Source organism: Sapajus apella, unplaced genomic scaffold, assembly GCF_009761245.1.
Source record: "Sapajus apella isolate SASKATOON/1434 unplaced genomic scaffold, GSC_monkey_1.0 scaffold2, whole genome shotgun sequence".
Taxonomy (NCBI): Eukaryota; Metazoa; Chordata; class Mammalia; order Primates; family Cebidae; genus Sapajus; species Sapajus apella.
This window is the reverse complement of record NW_022436942.1, coordinates 29,245,874-29,268,706: the sequence shown is the minus strand read 5'-3', so window position 1 is coordinate 29,268,706 and position 22,833 is coordinate 29,245,874. Positions and strand designations below refer to the sequence as shown.

The following is a 22,833-nucleotide window of genomic DNA, read 5'->3' as shown; positions in this document are numbered from 1 at the left end:
CAAAAGTCTTCCACAGATGTTTGTTAAGTGAGCTACGGGTGAATGAGTGAAAATGAATAAACCATTACGGAGCTCAGAAGCAGAATGAATATGTGCAGGCTCATCTAGCCTGGAGCTTTGTGTGTGTGTTGTGGGGGGTTGTTTTGTTTTTGTTTTTGTTTTTTACCTCCAAGAAGTAAAAGCCTCTTTCTTTTTACGTAACTTTGAGTAGTTTCTCTACTGTAGATAATCCCTGATACTTCTCCTGAAAGCCAAAAGTGTCCACACTTAAAAGGAAAGGTTTCTCAGTAACTGTATACAATGACAGGCCTGCAATCTTACAACTCACATCAGGGCAAAGACTACAGCAGCTTAACTACTGTACTGACATATTGGATTCAATGTTTAGATACAATATGAAACATTTATTAAATGCTCTACAATTAATCTGAAACTAATTTAGATACTTATGCAGTTGTGCTGAACAGAATTAAGTGCAGCAGTATAAATATAAATAATGAATAATAAGCTGTAGTTGACTATCATGGTTCTGGAATCCTCTAACAGACAAATAATGAGCCATTTGATTTTTGTAGTTTCTATGGGAAGTCATTTAGAAGTGTTTTAAATGTACTTGGGCAAGAGAACAATAACCTATTATTCCAAATAATAACATAATAATAATCCTATTTTTTAAATGGTAGCAATAAAAAAGTCACAATAAGAGTGAGAGGAATTCAAATCTGTTTTAATGTATCATCTTGCCATACTCTCTAGTAAATAAGAGGAAAATGTTTCTATTACCGACTTTTTGCTTATAAATGTTAATTGATTATCTACTATATGTTAAGCAACATGATTTAGAGGTGAAGAAGAGCTAGAAATGTAAGTAACTTACCCTAAGCATCATGGACTGAAACTCATTAAAATAAGAGAGAATTTCTAACATCTGATTTATTCATTTAAAATAATGTCTTCTCAGGGACAATGCTTAATGATTTCTCTATTCATATAGCATCTTACACTACGCACTATAGTAGCTTCCACTTTGCAAAGAGGTTTCATGTAAATATCTCATTTAGTGTTCACAAATACCCTTAGCAGTGGTCAAAACTATTACAAATCCAATTTTGCAATTGAGAAAGTGAAACTGATAGAAGTTAAGTGAATTATCCACGACAACACCAATGAAAAGTTATTGAACCAGCATTAGGCCCAAGTCTCCTGGCTCTGAGTTTAGTTCTCTTCCCAGGTACTTTTGAATTTAAACAGCAGGTCAGTCTGGTAAAGCTAAAAATGTCTTGAGAACTCAGCTCTGGCGAAGACATGCTATCAGGAGTCTTCCTAAAATAATGGTCTCATTTTATATTTGTGTAGAGCCATAAAGAAGTTGAAGGATTGGGACTGTGATCTTTGGCACTCATTTCTGCTCCAATTATATATCTTAAGGGCTGAGAAAGACTTTCGCATTCGCAGAATCCAGCCCCCCAAAATATGGGGTACTGTACTCAACACTGTTGGTCATTTGGAAGTCTCTGAAGCTGCGTTTCTTCAAGCTTTAAACAACCACTCATAAAAAATTCACTAGATTCTTAATCCTTAGATGCTTCCTAAGAGTTCAACTGGCTCTTTAGAATCAGTCACAAAAATCAATGACACATGTCCTTAAAGAAATGAAAGCCAAAACACTTTTAGCTTTGCCAAGGGAAGATTTCACTGAAGTGTTTCTCAAACAGAGGTTGATATTTAGCATTCTCAAGTGAGCTGTTAAGCTCTGGCACAATAGAAGATGTAACTTAGTGGCTGGTGATAGGAGACTCCACCCATCTAGGTCCCCCTGTTCTCTCCCTATTCTGTATTTTGACAAAACGGCCTGTTAGTGACTCTTCAGTGGGTCAATATGTGAGTTAGTGGTCTCTCACAAACTCCAAAGAGTCATGAAGAGAGGAAACAAATCTCAAAGGGGAAATTAAGTAAAAATTTGAGTAGGTTTATTAGAACTCATGAAAATGTATTGTAATTCTTTATGTCATATAATTATCTTAGAATACTTTCTAATATTTGGGGGCTAATTAGATTGATATACAGAATCTGAACTTAAATAATTGTCAAACCTGGGAACTAAGATATTTTGAGGACCTTAAATATAGTACCCGTTTTTCATGCTTGAACTTATCCTGTGTTATTACAAATGGCACCTGGTGCCAGGATGTGATTTTTTAGCCCAGCTCCTATGAATCATTTTCTGAGTTTTAAAAAAATAACCATTTTATTTTAGAGCAGTTTTAGATTTACAGTAAAACTGCAAGGATAATTGTACACAGAGTTCTCATCAACCTCACGCCAGCTTCCCCTATTGTTAACAACTCACATGAGTGTGGTACACTTGTCACAATTAAGGAGACAATATTGATACATGATTATTAACTAAAGTCCATGCTTTACTTAATACTTCATTCAGATTTCCTTAGTTTTTACCTAATGTTCTTTTCCAGTTCCAAGATCCCATCCAGGATACCACATTACATTTCATCGTCATGTCTCCTTAAGCTCCTCTGGGCTGTGACAGTTTCTCAGACTTTCCTTATTTTTGATGACCTTGATTGACACTTTAGAAGAATGCTCATCAGATATTTTGTAGAATATCCCTCAGCTGGGATTTGTCTGGTGTTTTTCTCATGATTAGACTAATGTTATAAGTTTCTGGGAGGAGACTCTTACAGACACTTTAATTTACTTGAGTTTGAGGATATTACAGTGGAAAGTAGAAAATTCTCTGGCATAAAAAGAAAGCCTTTTGGTCTCAAGCAGTGTGGTCTGCAGTGAATATCTCACAACTGGAAAAGTGCTGCAAATACAAAGAGAATCTTCCAGCAAAGTCTTTTCTCGCAATAGGCTTAACTAATCCTAGCATGTCACAGGTTGTCATAAATCTATTCTCTCTCTTAAATCCTTCCTTTCTGAAGGCTTTCAACACAATTTCCTATAGAAGTTTTTCTGTAGGAAAAATACTTCGTTTTAAAATATAATTTAATGAGAAAATGGCACTTATTTTATAGAAATCTCTTTATAAGCAATATTTCTGAACTATGTTAGATATCTGAAATCCCCCATGTTATCCCAAACTTAAGTGCATGAATAAGAACATGGGATTTATTAGCCAAAAGATCACTTGAAATTCTGCTGCTGACAAACATTCCTTTACTAGAAGAAGAGTCAAATTAATGGAATCTCTCCCACATCAACCACCTGGGATCCCACGTGGGATCCTGTTTTAAAACGGTGTTACAACTATAGTCTCTAGGCCTAAGTCATGCTAGGACAGGCTGATACTACACTTAGGAGAGCCAAGTTTGAATCTGAATCTAAGAAACTGGTGGAATGCTGAAATGCTCCTCCCAAGAATTTAACTATCTTATTCCATTTTAAACAAAAGCTATGCTATTAGTAGAAATAAAAAGGAGAATAATTTTCCAAATATAGGGGGCCAAGTGCAGTGGTTCAGGCCTGTAATTCCAACACTTTGGGAGGCCAAGGAAGGCGGGGAGTCACTTGAGGTCTGGAGTTTGAGACGAGACTGAGCAACATAGTAAGACCCTGTCTCTACCAAAAAAAAAAAAAAAAAGTTAGCTGGGCATTGAGGGCATGTCCCTGTCATCCTAGCTACTCAGGAGGCTGAGGTAAAAGGATTTCTTGAGCCCAGGAGTTCAAGGCCGCAGTGAGATATGATCACTCCACTATACTCCAGCCTTGGCACCAGAGTGAGACCATATTTTCTAAAAATAAATAAATAAAAATAAATTTAAAATAATTTATTTTAAATAAACTATATGATATACATATGTCTGGTTTTGTCTATAATTTAGTCTTTATAGTTGATGAAGATGCCTTGATGTATATGTATTTACTCAGTCCCTTTATAATCCTACTGTAATCTTTATAATTATTCTGTTCTATGAAGATATAACAATAGCAGCTCACATTTATTTAGACCTATCTGTGCTCTACTTACATTATCTATTTAATCCTGTCTGTTGTAGATATTCACTGTCTTCTATAATGGAAGAAATTGCAACTTATGGAAATTAGATAACTTGCCTAAAGATACACAGATAAAATCATAATTTGAACTCAAGACTAAGCTAAGACCATCAGAATCTCCACTCTTAATAATTGGGTAAATGACCTTTGTGTTAATATGTTTATTTTAAAATGCCTTCTGTGAGAGCAATCACCATATCTTTTCTTTTCTTTTAATTGTTGGAGTCTCACATTTAATTTCCATTCATATGCCACCATATTTAATAATAGCTGGAAAGAAGGAAGAGGATGTTTTATTACTGCTGATTACCACTGTGACACACAAAAATCAAATTTCTTACCCTAATTGACCCAGAGACCAACAGTCAGATAAGGCAAGGCCAGCCGTTCAGCATCCCTGTTACCTAGAACTGCAGTGATGGTGGCTTGGGTCTCCATTTTCTAGGAAACAGCATATTAACAGAAAATCTGAGGCATAAGACCAGCAGATGAGGAGATAACTGCCCTCCAAAAAACAGTTTGTTACACACAGCTCAAAAGAAAAGAGGGCATGCCATGGCAGAGGGAGTCACCTGGGAAGGCCCTAGGATCAGTTGGGAGACTGAAGGAGAAGGGGGAACTGGGGAACTGAGGAACTGTGGGCAAGAGCCTTGATTGCGGTAATCTGAGAGAAGGAACAGGAGAGGCAGAGTAAGCAGGCTTAGGATTGGCTAGTTTGATTCATTTCAGTGAGCTCTGCGGTACAGGAGTTTCCATCTTTAAAGGGGGCATATCATACTCACACAGAAAGTTTAGTGTCCATCAAGCATTACAAAGCAGAATTGCAACTATTTCTCTAAATCCATTTCATTAGCAAGCTACATTCTGTACTCGTGTATATGTGTATACAATACACACACACACACACACACACACACACACACACACACACACACAGAGGACAATTTGCCTAAATGTGAGCCCAGCATCAGATACCACCCCCAACAACTCCTCCACATACCACACCAGACATTCTGGAGAGTCTATGTTTAGTGGGCCCAAGGTGACATGGCCCTTTTGGTTTTTCTCAAAAGCCTTAAAATACATTAAAATAAAGTAGAGCTAGATCTGCTTATTTTGAGCTCACAACTTCCTTAATACCACAAACACTATTTTCAAATTCAACAGTACTGTTTACTCCAGGAAATGTTTTCTTCATAGTCACGGCAAAATCAAAAACCACATTATTTCAAGTTTCAGCAAACACTTTATTCCCCTCATTATTGTCTCAGAACTGTTGGAAGCTAAAGCCTGAAAAAGTCCTTCAGCAATAAACATAAATGTTTTACAAAAAAAGAAAAAAGAAGTTGCAAGACGATGTCAGTTTCTGTTAAATGGATTCCTGAGTATTTTGCCTTGGTAAAGTCCCCAAATGTGAACAAATTAGGTACAGCGTCGATAGAAGTAAAAGAAGTAGTCTGTGAAGAATATCCCAGCAAAATAAGGATCAGTTGAACAGTCAGCTAAATCCTGTCAGAACAGGAGAAAAAAAGAAGATGATTAATGTAAAAATTAACTGTAGTTAAAGTGATTTTTTATTGCTCAATTTCTTTCTCACTGAAAAGAAAAAGAAAAAGCAAGCTTACCGGTGCAGCTACACGGAAATGGAACATGCTCTCAGAAAATGGGGCTACAGGGAGGCTCCAAATGTGCTGATATCCCTGAATAATGAATAAAAGAGGATCCATTTCATACCCACATTTGACAGTCAGTAGGAAAGAGTACAGGCTGAAAAGCATTTCCTCAATGGCTGTATGAGAATTATCAGGATCACAGCTTTTGATGGGTGTCACCAGAACAGTCTACAGCTTTGCAAGGACACAAGGAAGAGGCTGAGCCAAGCCCTGTGACTAAGGTTGGCCAGAGAGGGAAAATGCTGGCAATTTGTTCAATGTATTCCTCTCTTGGCAGAGAACAGAGGAGACAGAAAACATTACCTGTGTCATCTCCTGGGAGATTTCTCTGTGGTTTTCAATCCCTTTGGTTTCCCTTTTACTATGGAAACATATATTTCCAAGGGTGAATTTGCACTGGAAGACTATCAATGGCTCTGTTGTGCTTCAAGAGACGAAGAAAAGAAAGAGCACATGAAAAAGCAGTTACCAGCGTCTATAGGATACTCCTTGATAAGAAGAGGGTCTAATGGGAACATAACTTGGAAATCCATTCAAAGTTCACAATAGACATTGTATTAGGCAAAGCTCACTGATACCAATAGGCCAGATCACATCTCATTACGACAAAAAGAAACCCAGTCTCAGATGGCTACTGAAACAGTATATGATGGTTTCTTTTTTCTTTTCTTTTTATTTCATTTTTTTATAGAGACAAGGTCTTGCTATGTTGCCCAGGCTGGTTTCAAATTCCTGGGCTCAAGCAACCCTCCCGTCTCAGGCCTCCCAAAGTGCTGCGATTACAGACGTGAGCCTGGCTGTGTATGACGGTTTCTAAAACCTAATCTCATCATTTAAATCATCTCACATCACAACTTATCTCCATCCTAATCTCATCACTTAAATCATCTCACATCAGAACTTATCTCCACAATATTTTTTCTCATTTTTGGATATATTCCTTCCTTTTCCACTGACACTGAGTTTGCATTTATCTGAAGCTTTCAGGATTTTCGATTTTGTGAATTCCAGCTCTGGGTAGATATTGTTTAAAATAGCAGAGCAAATAAACACAGATAGGAGTTTGGGAGTGAGCCCCATCAGAAATCACTAGATTTTAAAGCTGTCAGAGTTGAAAGCCTGCAAGAAAGAATGGTTCTTCTTCTCTGGACGTCAGTCCATTAATCATCATCAAGAGGATGAGATCTATTTGTCTTTGGGAACAATCCTTTTGCACAAGTTGGGGCAACTTACAATCTCAGTTGAGTATATGTGTTATTTATTTATTTATTTTTTTGAGATGGACTACAGGTGTGCACCACCATACCCAGCTAATTTTTGTATTTTTAGTAGAGACAGGTTTTCACCATGTTGACCAGTATGGTCTCGATTTCTTGACTTTGTGATCCACCTGCCTCAGCCTCCCAAAGTGCTGGGATTATAGGCATGAGCCACCACGCCCATCCAATGTGTTATTTTTAAATCAACCATTTTACAAAAAATGGTTTTTAAACTAAAAGACCTGAGTTAACAGCTCAAAGTGATCTGCCACTTCAGGGGATATAGCATATAACCTTACTTCTTTCCACTAAAAGCTAGAAATGTATAAGAAAATGTTATTTCAGGTTACTCAAGGAGTGCTAGATAATAGTACTTTCAGTTTATAAGAATAGTACATTTAGCTTTTGCTCTGCCTTGAAATATGGTAGGTTCTGAGTCACAAAATATTAGTTGCTTGAAAGAAACCTTTCCAAGGCAGGCAGTTGGCTTGAGTGGCATTGGTTCTCACAGAGGTGAAGTTGATGAGAAAAGGAGTATGAAGCCTGAGTAAGGCAGAGGAAGAGGCAGAGGGCATGTGGTGAAGGAGGGAGGAGGGAAACAGATCTGCGCAAGCAGAGGGAGAGAGGGGAGGACAGGGGAAGGGTAAGAGTGAGAGAAAAGGAAGGGGAGAAAAAGGAAATGTGGAGGGGAATAGAAAGGAGAGACTAAGATCAGGAGACACAAAAAACCATTTATCTTCATGGAAAGTGGCTCATTATATAATTTTTTACTGTCAAGTCTTTAAGTGACATAATCATTTAAAGTATTTGATAAGAATAGATTAAGTTAGAGTTTTGTGATTCGGGAGGAAAGGTAGTGCTAATAAAGGCTACCATTTATTGTGTGCTTACTATGTGTCAGGAAAGGGCAGTGTCCTTGCATGTCTTATCTCACTGGGGAGGCAGGACAGGACAGTGATGGCTCAGAGGATGGACTGAAGTTGAAGCCCAGCTCCATAACTTACTACCTGTGATTTTCAGAATGTGACTTGCCTTGCCTTCCCTTTTGCCTTCTCTCCCCACCTCTCCCTTCCCTTTCCCTTCCTGAAACTAAACCCGAGTGCCCCCATCTGAAAAATATAAACTAGAAAAAAAACAGTGAGGATTTTATGACCCACTATTAAAGTCTGGCATCCAGTCTGTGCTCAGCAGATAGTAGTTATTAATTTCACCATTATTAATAATTCTCACAGCAGCTCTATGTGTTATGGTATAATATAATACTTATATTACAGATAAAGAAACAGTAGTTCAAAGAAGATAAGTGGCTTCTGGAAGATCACATAATAAGTAAGTGACAGAATCTTTGGACCCTGTTCTGTCCAATTCCAAACTTTGGTTCCTTTTTTTTTTTTTTTTTTCCTGTCTTTTGGAAAATAGGGGTGGTATCTGCATTAACATTGCTACCAGGAGCTCACCAAAATGTGCATCTTTCCATCTGGGGGCCATGTTATTCTTCTTCTTCCTATTCTTTTTTTTTTTTTTTTTTTTTTTGAGACAGAGTTTCACTCTTGTTACCCAGGCTGGAGTGCAATGGCACGATCTTGGCTCACCGCAACCTCCACCTCCTAGGTTCAGGCAATTCTCCTGCCTCAGCCTCCCGAGTAGCTGGGATTACAGGCACGCGCCACCATGCCCAGCTAATTTTTTGTAGTTTTAGTAGAGACGGGGTTTCACCATGTTGACCAGGATGGTCTCAATCTCTTGACCTCGTGATCCACCCGCCTCGGCCTCCCAAAGTGCTGGGATTACAGGCGTGAGCCACCGCGCCCAGCTCTTCTTCCTATTCTAATTCTCTCTCTCCAAGTGAGAGAGTCAGGGGAAGTCTCTAGCTTGTGAGCATCAAACCAAAATCACCCCCACTTTGCAGGCATGGGTGTAGAGTTTAGAGCCCTTCCATTTCCTGAAGAAAGCCTGGATGATCACAGCACTCATTTCGAAAACCTCTCCCTCAACTGGCCCACCTTTCAAATCATCATTAGTTAACACAAACTGATAGCTTTTTGCCTCTTCATTTACTGACAAAATTGTGAAGTAAATCCAGACTTGCTATTCAATTAATGATAAAAATAAAATTGTTTTTTTGCAGCCATACACTTACTTTATTTCCAGAGAGAACTTGACATTGGTGGGTGTGTGCTTATTAACAGGAATATTATAATTGTAATTTCCAGATCTAATTACGGAAAAAAATAAAACCACAAATCAAAATATGCAGCAAAGTCTTCAAAGCACTTTTTGATACTCATTATATACTATAAAAACTGTGAAATATTGTATAGTAAATAATATAGAAAATTGAGTTCAACCTGGTATCATTTTTTTTTCTTATATACCTGTCAAATTTCAGAGTGATCTCTTTCAGGTCTTAATATAAAATGTACCACAAAAAGTTATAGTTTTTTAGAACACACAGAAAAAGAAATGATGGAAAGTCAACTCCCAGACCAAGTGCACACAGGAAATGACTTTAGTCCCCTTTAAAGAGACACAGATTTCTGAAGACAAATGAAGCAAAGGCTCAAACTAACAATTCCCCTGGAAATCATAAATATGTTTTTTCTACCCTAAATCACTCTGTTTTGAGCAACAGTTGGAGAAAATACCAGGTACTTTTAGAACCTGAATCTGCTAAATTGTTATAATGCTAATTACCATTTAGTAAGGGAGAAAATTGCAAGACAAGTGCTTATATGTAGATCCCCTCACACCTTTAGGAGAGATCCCTGGATAAAATGGAAATCACTTTGATTTGTATTGTAATAAAAGAACTCCAGCAAAAAGACATATGGTGTCTAAAACGATTTCTCCTTATGACCTGACCATCCCTTGAATTACACGGAAAAGCAACTTAAAATCAGATTGATGGAAAAAAGAGTCAGTCATTTCAGATTATTTTTAAGCAATGCTAAACTAAGTTGCTAAAAATGTAAAAGCAAAAGTAAAGGAAATGGAAAGATCTTGCGTTTTGCATTGAATAGGTATATTAAAACAAAACAAAACAAAACATTATACACCTTGAATATAAACAGTTTTGCTGGTCAATTATACTTCAATAAAGCTGAAAAAATAAGAGTGCATCTTGCATATCAAATTGAGAACAGTGTTATTTCAGGGAGTGAATGTATTTTTTAAAACAGAAAGATGTGCGTTGGGATTAGGAGCCTCTTGTTTGACTGGGAGAAGCTTAGATAAATGGATTTCATTTCCTAAGATGGGTCTCCCGTTATCTGCATGCTTCACAGCAACCCAACTCAGTTTTGACAGTATCCCCACCTTAGAGCTGAGAAATGGGTATTTGGGGAGAATAAACATCTTGTCAAAGTTCTAGGACTTGAACTTGAATCATCTGACTCCTCTATGTCATCCTACCACATTAATTAATATCTGTATCTGACACTTATAGGTGATCTTAGGCAAACTTTTTCAAGTTCACTGAAATTTAACTACCAAACAGGGATAAATTATACCAACCTCATAGGGATTTTGTGAGAATTCAAAGAGATAATGAACACAGAGGTCATAAACAAATCATACATGTCACTTTAATAAACTCACGGCCATCAACTTAAAGCCCAAGTTATATCAGGTTGGAAAAGAAATGAGGCTGAAAACCCACAGGATTTGTGACACTAGTTCAAATTACAGGCCTTGCCTTTAATCTAGCAGGTGCCCAAAAATTAGTTTTTTGTTTGTTTGTTTTTGAGACAGAGTCTCACTCTATCACCCAGGCTGGAGTGCAGTGGTGCGATCTTGGCTCACTATAAACTCCACCTCCTGGGTTCAAGCGACTCTCTTGCCTTAGCCTCCCTAGTAGCTGGGACTATAGGCATGTGCCACCATGCCCGGATAATTTTTGTATTTTTAGTAGAGACAGGGTTACACCACGTTGGTCAGGCTGGTCTCAAACTCCTGACCTCATGATCCACCCTTCTTGGCCTCCTAAAGTGCTGGGATTATAGGCATGAGCCACTGAGCCCAGCCCAGGAAATAACTATCAAATTAAGAAAATAACTCCCCGTTTCTGTGTGTGTGTGTGTCTGTGTGTGTGTGTGTGTGTGTGTGTGTGTGTGTATGAGAGACAGAGTCATACTCTGTTACCCAGGCTTGAGTACAGTGGTTCAAACACAGAGCTCATTACAGCCTTGACCTCCCGGGTTCAGGAGATCCTCCTACCTTAGCCTCCCAATTAGCTGGGACCACAGGTGCGTGCCATTATACCCAGCTAATTTTTATGTTTTTATAAACACAGTATCTCATCATGTTTCCCAAGCTGGTCTTGACCTTGAACTCCTGAGCTCAAGCAGTCCCCCTGCCTCGACCTCCCAAAGTGCTGCAATTACAGGTGTGAGACACCACACCCAACCCTCCCCATTCTTAATGCCTACAACTGGTTCATTGTACTCTTTGAAGTAACTTGTACTCTCTGCTTCTAGATGCATCGTTACCTTGATACAGGTAATAAGGCATACACTGGAGATGGATGCTGCTGCTAACTTTTGCCATATCTGATTTTTTTCCTCTTAACTGAAAAGCTAAGTTATATTTTTTCAGTAATTAAAATAATGATATCCCTTGTTATTAAAATATACAAATGTCAGCTCACTCATAACTTGGAGCCATCAGCAACAATGTCTTTCTTGGCTATAAAATTAACTGGCAACTCTGTGCCCTTGATATGTGCCCTCAGAGAGTCAGCCACAGAGCTACTCCCTAGGCTTTCTGCTTTGGACTTATGCATCAAACCAGGAGACTGGAATAACCAGGGTTATGGCTTATTGACATTTGCTAATACCAACCGTTTTATGATTCTTTCTCCCACCATATAATAAAGATGTTTTCACTTATGGAGCAATGTAAGCGCACATTGATTTTATCACGTAGCTTTAGCTTTCACTGCAGTCTTAGAAACCCAGAGCCATGTGTAAATTCCAGCAACAACCAGGGCATGCTAGGAAGGCTTACCCACCCGCACTGGAGGCTTCGGCTGCAATACTGATGATCTATTATTTGCTGGATTTCCATAATCTGAATTGAACTGATAGTTGTATCAATCCCTAAATTGAGAAGAAATCGAGAAAAGAAAATAAACTTTTCTGTAAGGGAAAAGAATATTGTATTCCAGCCATACTCCCCAAATTACAGAATGGAAAGTAAGAGTTTCCTAAAGAGATTCCATTCGCATTTAAATGGAAAAAAGGAGGAAAAGAAAGGGAAGAAGGCTTTTGGGGGGTGGTTATAATAAACTTTAGCAAAACTAATAAAAACTCAGGCTCCAATAAACATCCCCTATAACATCCAAAAGAATTTCTGGACCATGGAAGTCCTACTAAATCAAAATTTATTGAAAATGGAGGGTACAACATGAAATGCAATCTGTTTCAGAAAACAGACTAAAAATATAATCAGAATAGAAGAGGAGGGCAGGAAGTTCAAATAAATTACGAAAATCCATGGAGACCAACCATAAGTTGTCTGGTAGTGAGCAGCCATTTCTAATGCCTCATTAGTGGTTAGGGTGGCATAGATTATAACACGCAGTCCCACGAATATGCGTGGTAGGCAGGCTGTAGCCTCTGTCCCTTCTCCTCACTCCAGCAATGCTTTTACAACTTGTTAGTCTGCCTGGCCCCACAAAACCAAAGAATAGTGTCACTTAAATGTCAACTTACAGTCACTCCCCCAGTCAGGGCCACTAAGCACATTTCTCGCCGGGAATGATTTGCTTCTGTCTTCTGAAGAGGAAACAAGTCTGTCAATCTTGAAGCCTTGCTCAGGAGAAGAGATGAAACCCCATGTGTGATCTAGTTCATCTCTGTGAGTTCAGTGTTTCTCCACCCTTTCTGTCTCCCATCCTTTAACCCATCTAATCTCTATCCTATTTCTCATAGATCCAGTTTATTCTCACCCTTCTGCAAGAAGTCATCTGTTATAGACTATACTGGGTCCCCCTTCCCAGCTACCTAATTCAAATGCATATGGTGAAGCCTTATTTCCCATTTCCCAGTACCTCAGAACGTGACTGTTTGTAAATTGGGCCTTTAAAGGAGTGATTAAGTTAAAATAGGCTATTAGGGTGGGCCCCAATACAATCTGACTTGTGTTCATGTAAGAGCAGAAGATTAGGACACACAGGGAGATCCTAGAGCTACATGTACACAGAAGAAAGACCATGTGAAGACACAGCAAGTTGATAGTCATCTGCAGGCCCAAAGAGAGATGCCTCAGAAGAAATCAGACCTGCTGATACCTTGATCGTGGACTTCCAGCCACCAGAAATGTGAGAAAATAAACATCTGTTGTTTAAGCCACCCAGTAAGTGGTATTCTGTTATGACGGCGAAGCGGACTAAGAAACCATCCCCAACTAGGTCTGCAGCTCACAGATCCCTCCTCTACAATGTCATAGCATTTGTCACTGAACCATCTAGATAGTCATCAATCAGTGATATAACTGTCACCATGCTGAAGGGCATATTACCTCTGTATTATTACTTAACTTTTCATGTATGTTTGCCCTTTCCTGACAATTCCAGAATAGAGAATGTCTATTAACATTCTTTGAATCCTCTGTAACCCCTGGCATAACGTCTTGCTCAGTCTATAGAAACTATTTTTCTTTGATTAATGATAAGCTAATGATAGTTTTATTTCTTATCTAGTTTGTGAATGAACATTGTTAATTGAAAGTACTATATTTAGATTATCTGGATTCTTTTTTCTCCATCTTAGTGTTGCTGTCTCAGGATTACACCTGCTAATGTAAATAAAGAAATAAGTAACCAAGGAATTTCTGTTCAAACACCTCCAGTGACAGGGGACTCACTGCACATTCTTCTGCTGGGCAGTGCTAAATACCAGTTTTCCCTTTTATTGAGCTAGCATCTGCCCTCCTGTTGATCCGTTTTTAATCCTGATGTTGCTTCTTGAGTGAGTATAACAGGCCCTAAAGGCAACTGCTCTGCCTAACTGAAACCTGGCTCATATGAAGTTGCAAAGAGTAGGGACATACTCATTAGTCATATTTATTTTCCTGAGTGAAAGCAAAGCCTATGAAAATATAACATTTAGAAACTAGCAAGGAGAAAGAACTATTCCTGGAGATCCCAGGAGAAAGCATGGAGATTTCACTGAATAATCCCTTTGGAGGTGAGTCCAGGTAGCACCAGGGCCTAGCGTCAAATGTATACTGGTCCCCACAGGTTTTTCAATCCTGCCTACTTCTGTGATCTCTCTGCTACTTGACACATCCTTTTAAAACACAAAGTAGGTTCAAGGGCAGTAAAGAGACTGGGTAAAAATGAAGAAAAACAGGAGCACAACTATCCCTACAGTAAAATAATGAAACATTAACTTTCTTCATACAAATAGAGTTTGTGTCTCTAAAGATAAGCAAAACTTATAAAACAAATTGAGCATGTCTTCCTAATTGCTTTAATGACTAGAATATGAAATGTTAGAGGAAATTCTGTGGGACATATATTTTTGCATTGAAAAATAACAATGATAATTACACCTGCTATTTGTTGATGCCTACTTGAGGGAACATTGTTCTGAGTGCCTTACAAAAGTCGGAGAGGGAGGTTATCCCCCCTTGACAGATAAGCTAAGTGAGGTACTAAGGACTCATCTGGTGGGTAGGAATAAAGAGATTCCAATTCACACCATCTGATTCCAGAGTCCACAATTTTTCTATTTTGGGAGTCTGTGAAATATGATCCACGTAGGAAAAAAACTGAGCCTAAAGTCTAAGGTAGGGGTGTCCAATCTTCTGCCTTCCTTGGGCCACACTGGAAGAAGAAGAATTGTCTTGGGCCACACATAAAATACACTAACACTAATGATAGCTGAAGAGCTAAAGACAAATTTTAAAGAAAATCTCTCATAATGTTTTAAGAAAGTTTACAAATTTGTGTTGGGCCTCATTCAAAGTCATCCTGGGCCATATGTGGCCGATGGGTCATGGGTTGGACAAGCTTGTTCTAAGGTAAGGCTTGAGCTGCAGCCAGTGAAGGGAGGAATCAGATTGCTGGTGTGAGGCCAGAGCAGGCTTGCAGGGAGGGAGCCCAGGGAATGGCTAGTCTCCTGTCATCACCCAAAAGGCATTTTAAATGCAATTATGAAAAGGTACCCATTCAGATGAATGTCATTAAGGCTATTTTTTAATGTATGTTTTTAACATAGATAGTGAAAGCAATCATTTAGTGAGTGGGTTGCTAAACACACCTAATAAAATAACTTTATGGCCGGGCACGGTGGCTCAAGCCTGTAATCCCAGCACTTTGGGAGGCCGAGGTGGGTGGATCACGAGGTCAAGAGATCAAGACAATCCTGGTCAACATGGTGAAACCCTGTCTCTACTAAAAATACAAAAAACATTAGCTGTGCATGGTGGCGCGTGCCTGTAATCCCAGCTACTCAGGAGGTTGAGGCAGGAGAATTGCCTGAACCCAGGAGGCGGAGGTTGCGGTGAGCCGAGATTGTGCCATTGCACTCCAGCCTGGGTAACAAGAGAGAAACTCCGTCTCAAAATAAAATAAAATAAAATAAAATAAAATAAAATAAAATATAATAAAATAAAATAAAATAAAATAAAATAACTTTATGAAGTTTTGACAGTCTTTTTTTTGTCCACTAAACCAATATTTTTATTACTTTTTTGTCCTGTGTCCTAATTTTTCTTATGTTTAAAAAAAGGAAGAAGAAAGAGAGGGGGTTCTAAGGGGTAAAATCTTTTTATGGTGGGTCCTGTATCTTGCTGCAGTACTTGACTGGGACTTTGACCAACTCAGCCAGTCTCAGCACCCTTATTTCCAATATTTAAAGTATACATGAAAGAAATTAAAATTCTATGAAGATTCTATAGTTTGGAACTGGTTCCTTCTTTTAAAACCAGACAAGTTCTGGTCAGAAAAAATGGGGAAGCTTTCAAATGAATACACAGACAGTGAAAGAAATAAAAGGGATTCTCCCATAAATCCAAAATTGCAGGTAGAATTCAATTATTTTATTTCCAGCTTTGGAATACATGTTTTGGACTTGTGCTTGAAATACCTATCTAAGACCTGGGAAATGGTCCCACCAACAAGTGGCATCATCTTTTGGAGCCTTTTGGCCTAAACTTTCCTGCAAGGTAAATGTATACATAAGTTTAAATAAAGAAAATGATTGCACCCATTAGAGCTTTAATGGGACCAACATAGAGGTGATCTAATAAAAAGTTAAGACAGTCTTTTCATTGATGTATGAAATTGACGTCTAATATTCGCTTTGTTTTGCAGAATATTTTAATATTCAATTTTAGTTTTGCAGAATCCTGCTATAGGAAAAATGGAGCTGTTTGGCGCATTTGTAAAGAAAATTATGCTGGACCTAACTATGAAACGTAAGCCAATAAAATGCTCTATTTTCTGTGTAGGTTAAAGGAAGCTTTCTGTTTCTTACACTCAACAGCTCTGCCATACTCCCATTCAGTTGGTATTAAAGGAAATGCTTAAGAGGGGTGGAGGGACCACATTTCAAAACCCCTTAGGGAAGCTTTTCCCAAATCTCATGCCCCAGATACAGCAAATAACAATTTGCTTCCCAGGGCTCCAGGCCAAGGCCACATCTCAGGATAAGCACACAGGGAAAAAGGAAATTGAAGATGTGTATTTTGAAAAGACTCTCTAGGTGGTTTTAGAACACTCTCTTTTTTAATTTGCAGATTTAGATCTATGTTCAAGTTTCAGTATCCAATTTGAGGATAGAAAGCAAAAGCAATAGTACACAATACTTGGGGACAATCACTCCTAAACATCCCTGACCTGGTTATAACTCCTCTCACTAGGCGGAAGGATTAGTTTACTTACCCATTCACCTAACTGTGGGCTCCTTGAAGACTACATCCTATTTACTATTGTATCTCAGATAGGGTAATTCTGGTGTCATGGTGGTTCTCAATGAATATGGGTGAAAGGATGGAAGGAAGAGAGCCAGGGAAGAGGAAGGAAAAGAAGAGGGAAGGGCCAATTTAACGTTTACGAAACTTTCCTCTTACACATTCACAGGGAAAGTTCGCAGGGGAAGAGTGCAGGGGGATGCTGGGAATGAATGTGGGAAACTAGGCTCCTTTACGCTATTAGCAAAGGAAGCAAGACACAACTGGAAGGCAGGGCAAGTTTCTGAGCCCAACATGATGCTTTCTATTAAGAAGAAATGGGTCCTGATATATGAGAAGTTTCTAGAAAATTGAACATTTATTTTCCTTTACATGTAAACATATATGCTGCCAAAAAGGCCTCCAGATTTCTGGGATTCTAGCTATTCCAGTAATAATTTTCAAACACATCTTCTGCTATTAGTTTTGCTTAAGACTGCTTCCACAGAAGGTTGTAAATTTACAAGGCAAATGAGGCATAAAGAGAAGTGGAAACTAGGATTTCTCTATCCTGTCTGTTTTCTTTTCCTATCTTGTGTTCTACTTGTCTGCTGAATTTGCAGAAAAAGAGTTCATTATAAATTCTGGCAATAGAACTACAGATTTGCCTTATTCCACAGAACTGTGGTTTCAGGTCCTGGAGACATAGAACCCTATGAATATGATTGAGTGGATAAAGTTTTTTTAAAAAACAGCAATAAATAGATGGGAATGAAGAAAGATAATCCTGCAGATCAGAATTATAAAAATGATTTTTCAAATACAATAAATAAAATGTAAATCTCCCATAAAACACCTCCAATTTATCACTTCTCTGAAAGAAGACTAACTGACTCTGAAAGGCTGGTTATAAGAAAACCACAAATCTTCCAGGAATCATACAGGAAGTCACACAAGCATACTTTCAGTACCTTCTAGAGTTGATCTCATTTTACAAATGCCTTCCAGTGATATTCACTATAAGCTTCATATAGTATATTTCCTGCAGTTTTCATTATAAAGTTGGAGATATATTTCACAATTGGTAGATGAGCTCTCCCAATAAACTAAATTAGAAACTTCTGGAGAGTAAAGATTTAGGATGCTGCCCAACAAAAGCATACTCTTGTCATGGCAGAAGGTGTATATTGCACTATTTGCAAGACTGTGTTGGCGGCTGAGCCCAGTACAGCATCTTGGACACCTTTCTCTTCCCTTCACTGAACCAGACTCGTGTGCTATGAAGAAGTCAATGAGCCCCACCAGATGGCCGAGTCCTTTAACACAGGGGACCATTTTCTTCTGGCCATTCCCTTTTCTCAGAGTCATGGTCTCCAAAACAAAATGAGCATGAATCCCAGATATTTTTTAAATCTTCACCAACTCTAACATATGCTGTAGAATTCCACTGATGCTTTTCTCCACAGGGTCTTTACTTTTTAATATCTAACACTCCTGTCTACTTAAATCTTTATTGGTTCCATGATTTAAAACCTAATTCATCACATTCAGATGGTTCCTTAGAGTAGAAGTTCAATATTTCAAAATACTTACTTTCTACCTCCTGGTTAGTCTTATCCAAGCTTTTTATTAAGTGAGGGGGAGAGGGAGAGGTAGCCTTTCTGAAAGATACTTTATACAAATACGATCAACTTTGGCCCAAAAGAAGGCTAATGACTTGAGCTCAGCATGTCATAAAAATGCTGATTTCCCTTCACTTATTTCATTGTAGTCTTACTCCTAATAGAGGAGGCTCCTAAATGTGTTTAGGCATTTAGTGAACTGCTAGATATTACTCTGCATCCCACTTAGAGCTTTTCTAAGTTTTTTTTTTTTTGTTACCCTTGAATTCCTTTTTTATTTTTATTCCTTAATTTTTAATTGGTCTTTAATGCCTTAGAAACATCTGGCTGAAAAGAATAGTTTCCTAGACTTCTCCTCTTTTGTATTTAGAAGCTCTGGTGTTATACAGTGCCCTGAACAGAGGGGAAGAATAACCAGCAGCAGAAGAGAAAAGGCTTTGCTCAGACTCCGAAATATCCCACATCAAGGACGTTGCAATGGCCAGAGGCACTTGCCAGGAGGAGGCAGAAGAGGCCATCAAGTGGATACTCTCTGCACCTTCTAGAGTCGATCTCAGGTGCATGCACATCCCATGTCCAAATCAATGGACGCAGGATGGCAAATGGGAAGGAACCCAGGACAGGGATACAGGGGACCCAGATTTCAAATCCAACTTTTCTAGAAAGCTGAGGAATCTTAAGGAAGATCTAGCGCCTCCATTTCAACCACTGAAAAATGGGAAATTTGGTATAAATCAGCAGTTCTCCTGATATTGGGTCCTTGGAACCTTAGGTGATTGCCTAAAGGGGTCTGTGGCGTTGTCTGTAGACTTGAAAAGCAGCATCTCTCCTACAGATTTGTACTATTTTTCAAACGCCACTGTTGGAGTAATAAAAACAACTCAGTTAAAGGCTTAACCAAATTTATAGTTACATTTGCCCTTTATGTGTTTTCTCAATCACATCATTGTACAAGTATGCTTATAGTAGAATCTCAAGGCCGAAAAGTCGGACGCCACTCACGTAGCTGTTCTCTGAGATTCTGTGACTAAATCTCCAAAAGTTTTCGGGGTTTCTGAAGACAAAAGTGAATCAAACATTTGAATCCTTTCCATTTTTCTCCAGTTGACAAAAGGAAGAGGGAATGACTTTCCCAGTGTATCGCAGAGCCTAGTAAGGCAGAACTTACGTTGCATTTGTAGTCAAAGAACCTATTAGTTCTGCCTAGGTGGACACAGCCTGGCACCATGGAGCAAATTTTCTTTCCTTAGGAATCACTTCTTTCTTTAGGAGTTTACATAGCTATAGAAACAAGATAAGCAGATACTCATCTTGTTCCTAGACTATTGTTTTTAGGAGAAAATTTCTAAAACCAGTAATAAATTAGTATACATTTAGAAGAATTGTATATAATCTTATGGACATGATTACACTTATAGCCCTTAAGTTTCTATAATGTTTTTAACATGAAAATTCTGTATTTTCACAAAGAGAGCACAAGACTTGATCTGGTTTAATAAGGGCTATTCTTCCCAATATAGACATGCATTGCTTAACTACACGATTCTGTGAAATATGTCATTAGGCAATTTCATTGTTGTACAAACATCACAAAGTGTACTTCACAAATCTAGATTGTACAGCCTACTACACACCTAGGCTATTTTGCTTCTTGGCTGCAAACCTGTACAGCATGTTACTGTAAATACAGTAGGCAATTGTAACACAATGGTAAGTATTCGTCTATCTAAATATATCTAAATGTAGAAAGAATACAGTAAAAAATAGAGTATAAAAGATAAAAACTAGTCCACCTGTATCAGGAATTTACCATGAATGGAGCTTATAGGGTGGAAGTTGCTCTGAGTCAATCAGTGAGTGAGTGGTGAGTGAATGTGAAGGCCTGGGACACTACCACACGCTACTGTAGACTTTATAAACACCATACATTTAGGCTATACTAAATTTATAATTAACTTTAGCTTACTGGAACTTTTTTACTTTTAAATTTGAAAAAAACTTTTTGACTCTTGTAATAACACTTAGCTTAAAACACAAACGCATTGTACAGCTGTACAAAGATATTTTCTTTCTTTATATCTTTATTTTATAAGCTTTTTCGATTAAAATTTTTTTTCCTTTTAAGCCTTTTCATTAAAAACTAAAGTACAAATACACACATTAGCCTGGCCTACACAAGGTCAGGATCATCAAGGCAGTAAGAATTTTTCAGCTCAGTTATTATCTTACGGGACCACTAGTGTGTATGTGGTCCACTGCTGACTGAAATGTCATTATGTGGCAATGACTATATTCCCTCAATGTGAACAGCTGGTTACTTCAGGAATAAGCTTGTTCGGGGGTCAAGAAACCCTTGAAAATGCAGAGTGGACCAGTCTGCGACCTCTTCCTATTCAGGATCTTTTATTAGTACATCTGTCACAGGTGAGATGGTCTCTTCTGAGGACTGCTTTCAGAAAGGAACCTCAAGTGTCCCCAGCATGGACTCCCAAGGTAAGAAAAGTGTTTGCCAGCCACAATGTTCCATGTGCTTTCACAAGGGATAAAAGCTTAGGGGATTTTTGTGATAGTTCTAGATTGTTTCATATTTTAAAATATTGAGACTGAAATGAATTCCTTTCTTTAAAATGAACCTTTACTTTACTCTACAGTGATACATCTGCACCTAAGTTCAATCAAAAATAGTTTTCATGAGAAAAGCTCATTGCCTCCTATTGTTGTAGGGAAAGAACTCTCTGAGTCTCAGCTTCCTGACTGGTAAAAACATTGGGAAAATAATGGTACCTATCTTGAAGGCTTATGAAGATTAAATGATTTCTCACATAAATTACTTATGACAGTACCTTGCATAGAGCCATACTTCATTACATCATATAATCATGATGATGATGACAATTTGTAGAAGTTATTTAACCAAGACTAGGATATGGAATAATGTCAAAAGGGAAAGGAAATTACATTGTACCCCAACATTTCAACTACTGACCATATTCTATATAGGTCATTAGCACCACTTATAGGTATTTTGGTTCATTTCTCCAGACTCATTAGGTCTGTTCTTCCCCATCTGTTTTAAAATTAGACATGACCAATGTGATGTGACCAGCTTTGGCCAATAAAGTATAAGCAGAGGTGATATGTGTTAACCTAGGTGGAAGCTATTAACAGTCAGTACATAATTTGCATTGTTCTTTTACCAATACTACAGAGACTGTGGAAATAAGTATTGTGATGGAGTCTTCATCAGCCAGATCCTAAATGACATGATGACCAATAACCCATTTTTGATTCACATTTAATATATGCAGTGAGTCAGAATTAAGAAGCCACTGTTATTTGAGAATTGTTGTTATGACAGTATCCTAATCAGTAAGCCACAGTAATATGTATCCTTGTTAGCATCATCATTAATATTACTTTAGATAGTTATTAATATGTATATACAGAATAACATTTCTAAAAACAATAAATTAGTATATATTTGGAAGAATTGTATATAATCTTATGGATATGATTACACTTGAAGTCCTTGATTAAGTTTCTATAATTTTTTAACATGAATATTCTGTTACTTGGAAAACATTGTATTTGTGTATGTGTGTGTGTGTCCCCAGGAGGAAGAAGAAAAAGTTATTCTGAAAGTGGAATGCCAACCTTGTGTTTTTAACTGACTTAAATCTCACCCTGAACTCTAAATTAGAGTTTCCAAAGTCTCTTACATTTTGCCCTAGTTGGTTTGGGCAGAGAGCCCAGGTACCACATCATTTTTAAAATTCTAAATGAGCCAAGAAAATCAACCCACATGCATGTAATTACTTCACTTGTGCTACTATTACTATCCTTGCTGGCAATGGACAAAAGTGAACCTTTCATTTGGTGAAAATTATAAGTACTTGAATCAACCAAAATTTCATTCCTGGGCAAGGAACTCAATATTACAGATGATTGCCAGCTTGTGTGTTTGTGTTTTAAAAGATTTTGCCACCCCAAATAGAAGCATTATCTGGAACCATTAATGACCATCTAAGCAAATGGTGACAGGAAAAACCACCTCAAGTTCAAAGCTCTAGTTGCTTCTCTTTGAACATCATTTACCTGACCATTGCCCCTGATGGAATTCCTTGTCTTCAGATTGTCTTTGCACAGGACTTGAAAACACTCTTTTCATTCCCCAGATGGGGCAGCAATAAGTCTCCTGACATGGCAGGATTTCACAGAAAGTAATTTCAGGTACTCGTAAGGAGGCCGGTGTGGTTGCCAGGGATGTATTAGGTGCTGCAAGGCATTGGGCAGAGGGGAGGGAAGCAAGAAGGTTAACCTGAAAGGCTGGTTTCTTCTGTTGACAGTTCACATGAAACCGGG

General features: G+C 38.2%; 1 protein-coding gene across 6 annotated transcripts in view; it reads right to left on the bottom strand.

Moving 5' to 3' along the window:
- Positions 1-5,243: 5,243 nt before the first annotated feature.
- The window catches only part of MYRFL (myelin regulatory factor like), a 126,179-nt gene continuing 108,589 nt past the window's right edge, over positions 5,244-22,833 (bottom strand). For 2 of the 6 annotated variants that reach the window (XM_032295508.1, XM_032295535.1), the window contains 7 exons: positions 22,567-22,746; positions 12,664-12,759; positions 11,961-12,048; positions 9,093-9,167; positions 5,997-6,117; positions 5,646-5,720; positions 5,244-5,529 (listed from right to left, as the gene is read on the bottom strand). In XM_032295508.1, the coding sequence (XP_032151399.1) occupies positions 5,443-5,529; positions 5,646-5,720; positions 5,997-6,117; positions 9,093-9,167; positions 11,961-12,048; positions 12,664-12,759; positions 22,567-22,746 (722 nt within the window). In that variant the 3' untranslated portion in view covers positions 5,244-5,442. Of the gene's footprint in view, positions 5,530-5,645; positions 5,721-5,996; positions 6,118-9,092; positions 9,168-11,960; positions 12,049-12,663; positions 12,760-19,473; positions 19,621-22,566; positions 22,747-22,833 lie in introns of those variants that run through there. The other 4 variants (XM_032295518.1, XM_032295543.1, XM_032295528.1 and 1 more) reach the window with 4 other exon arrangements.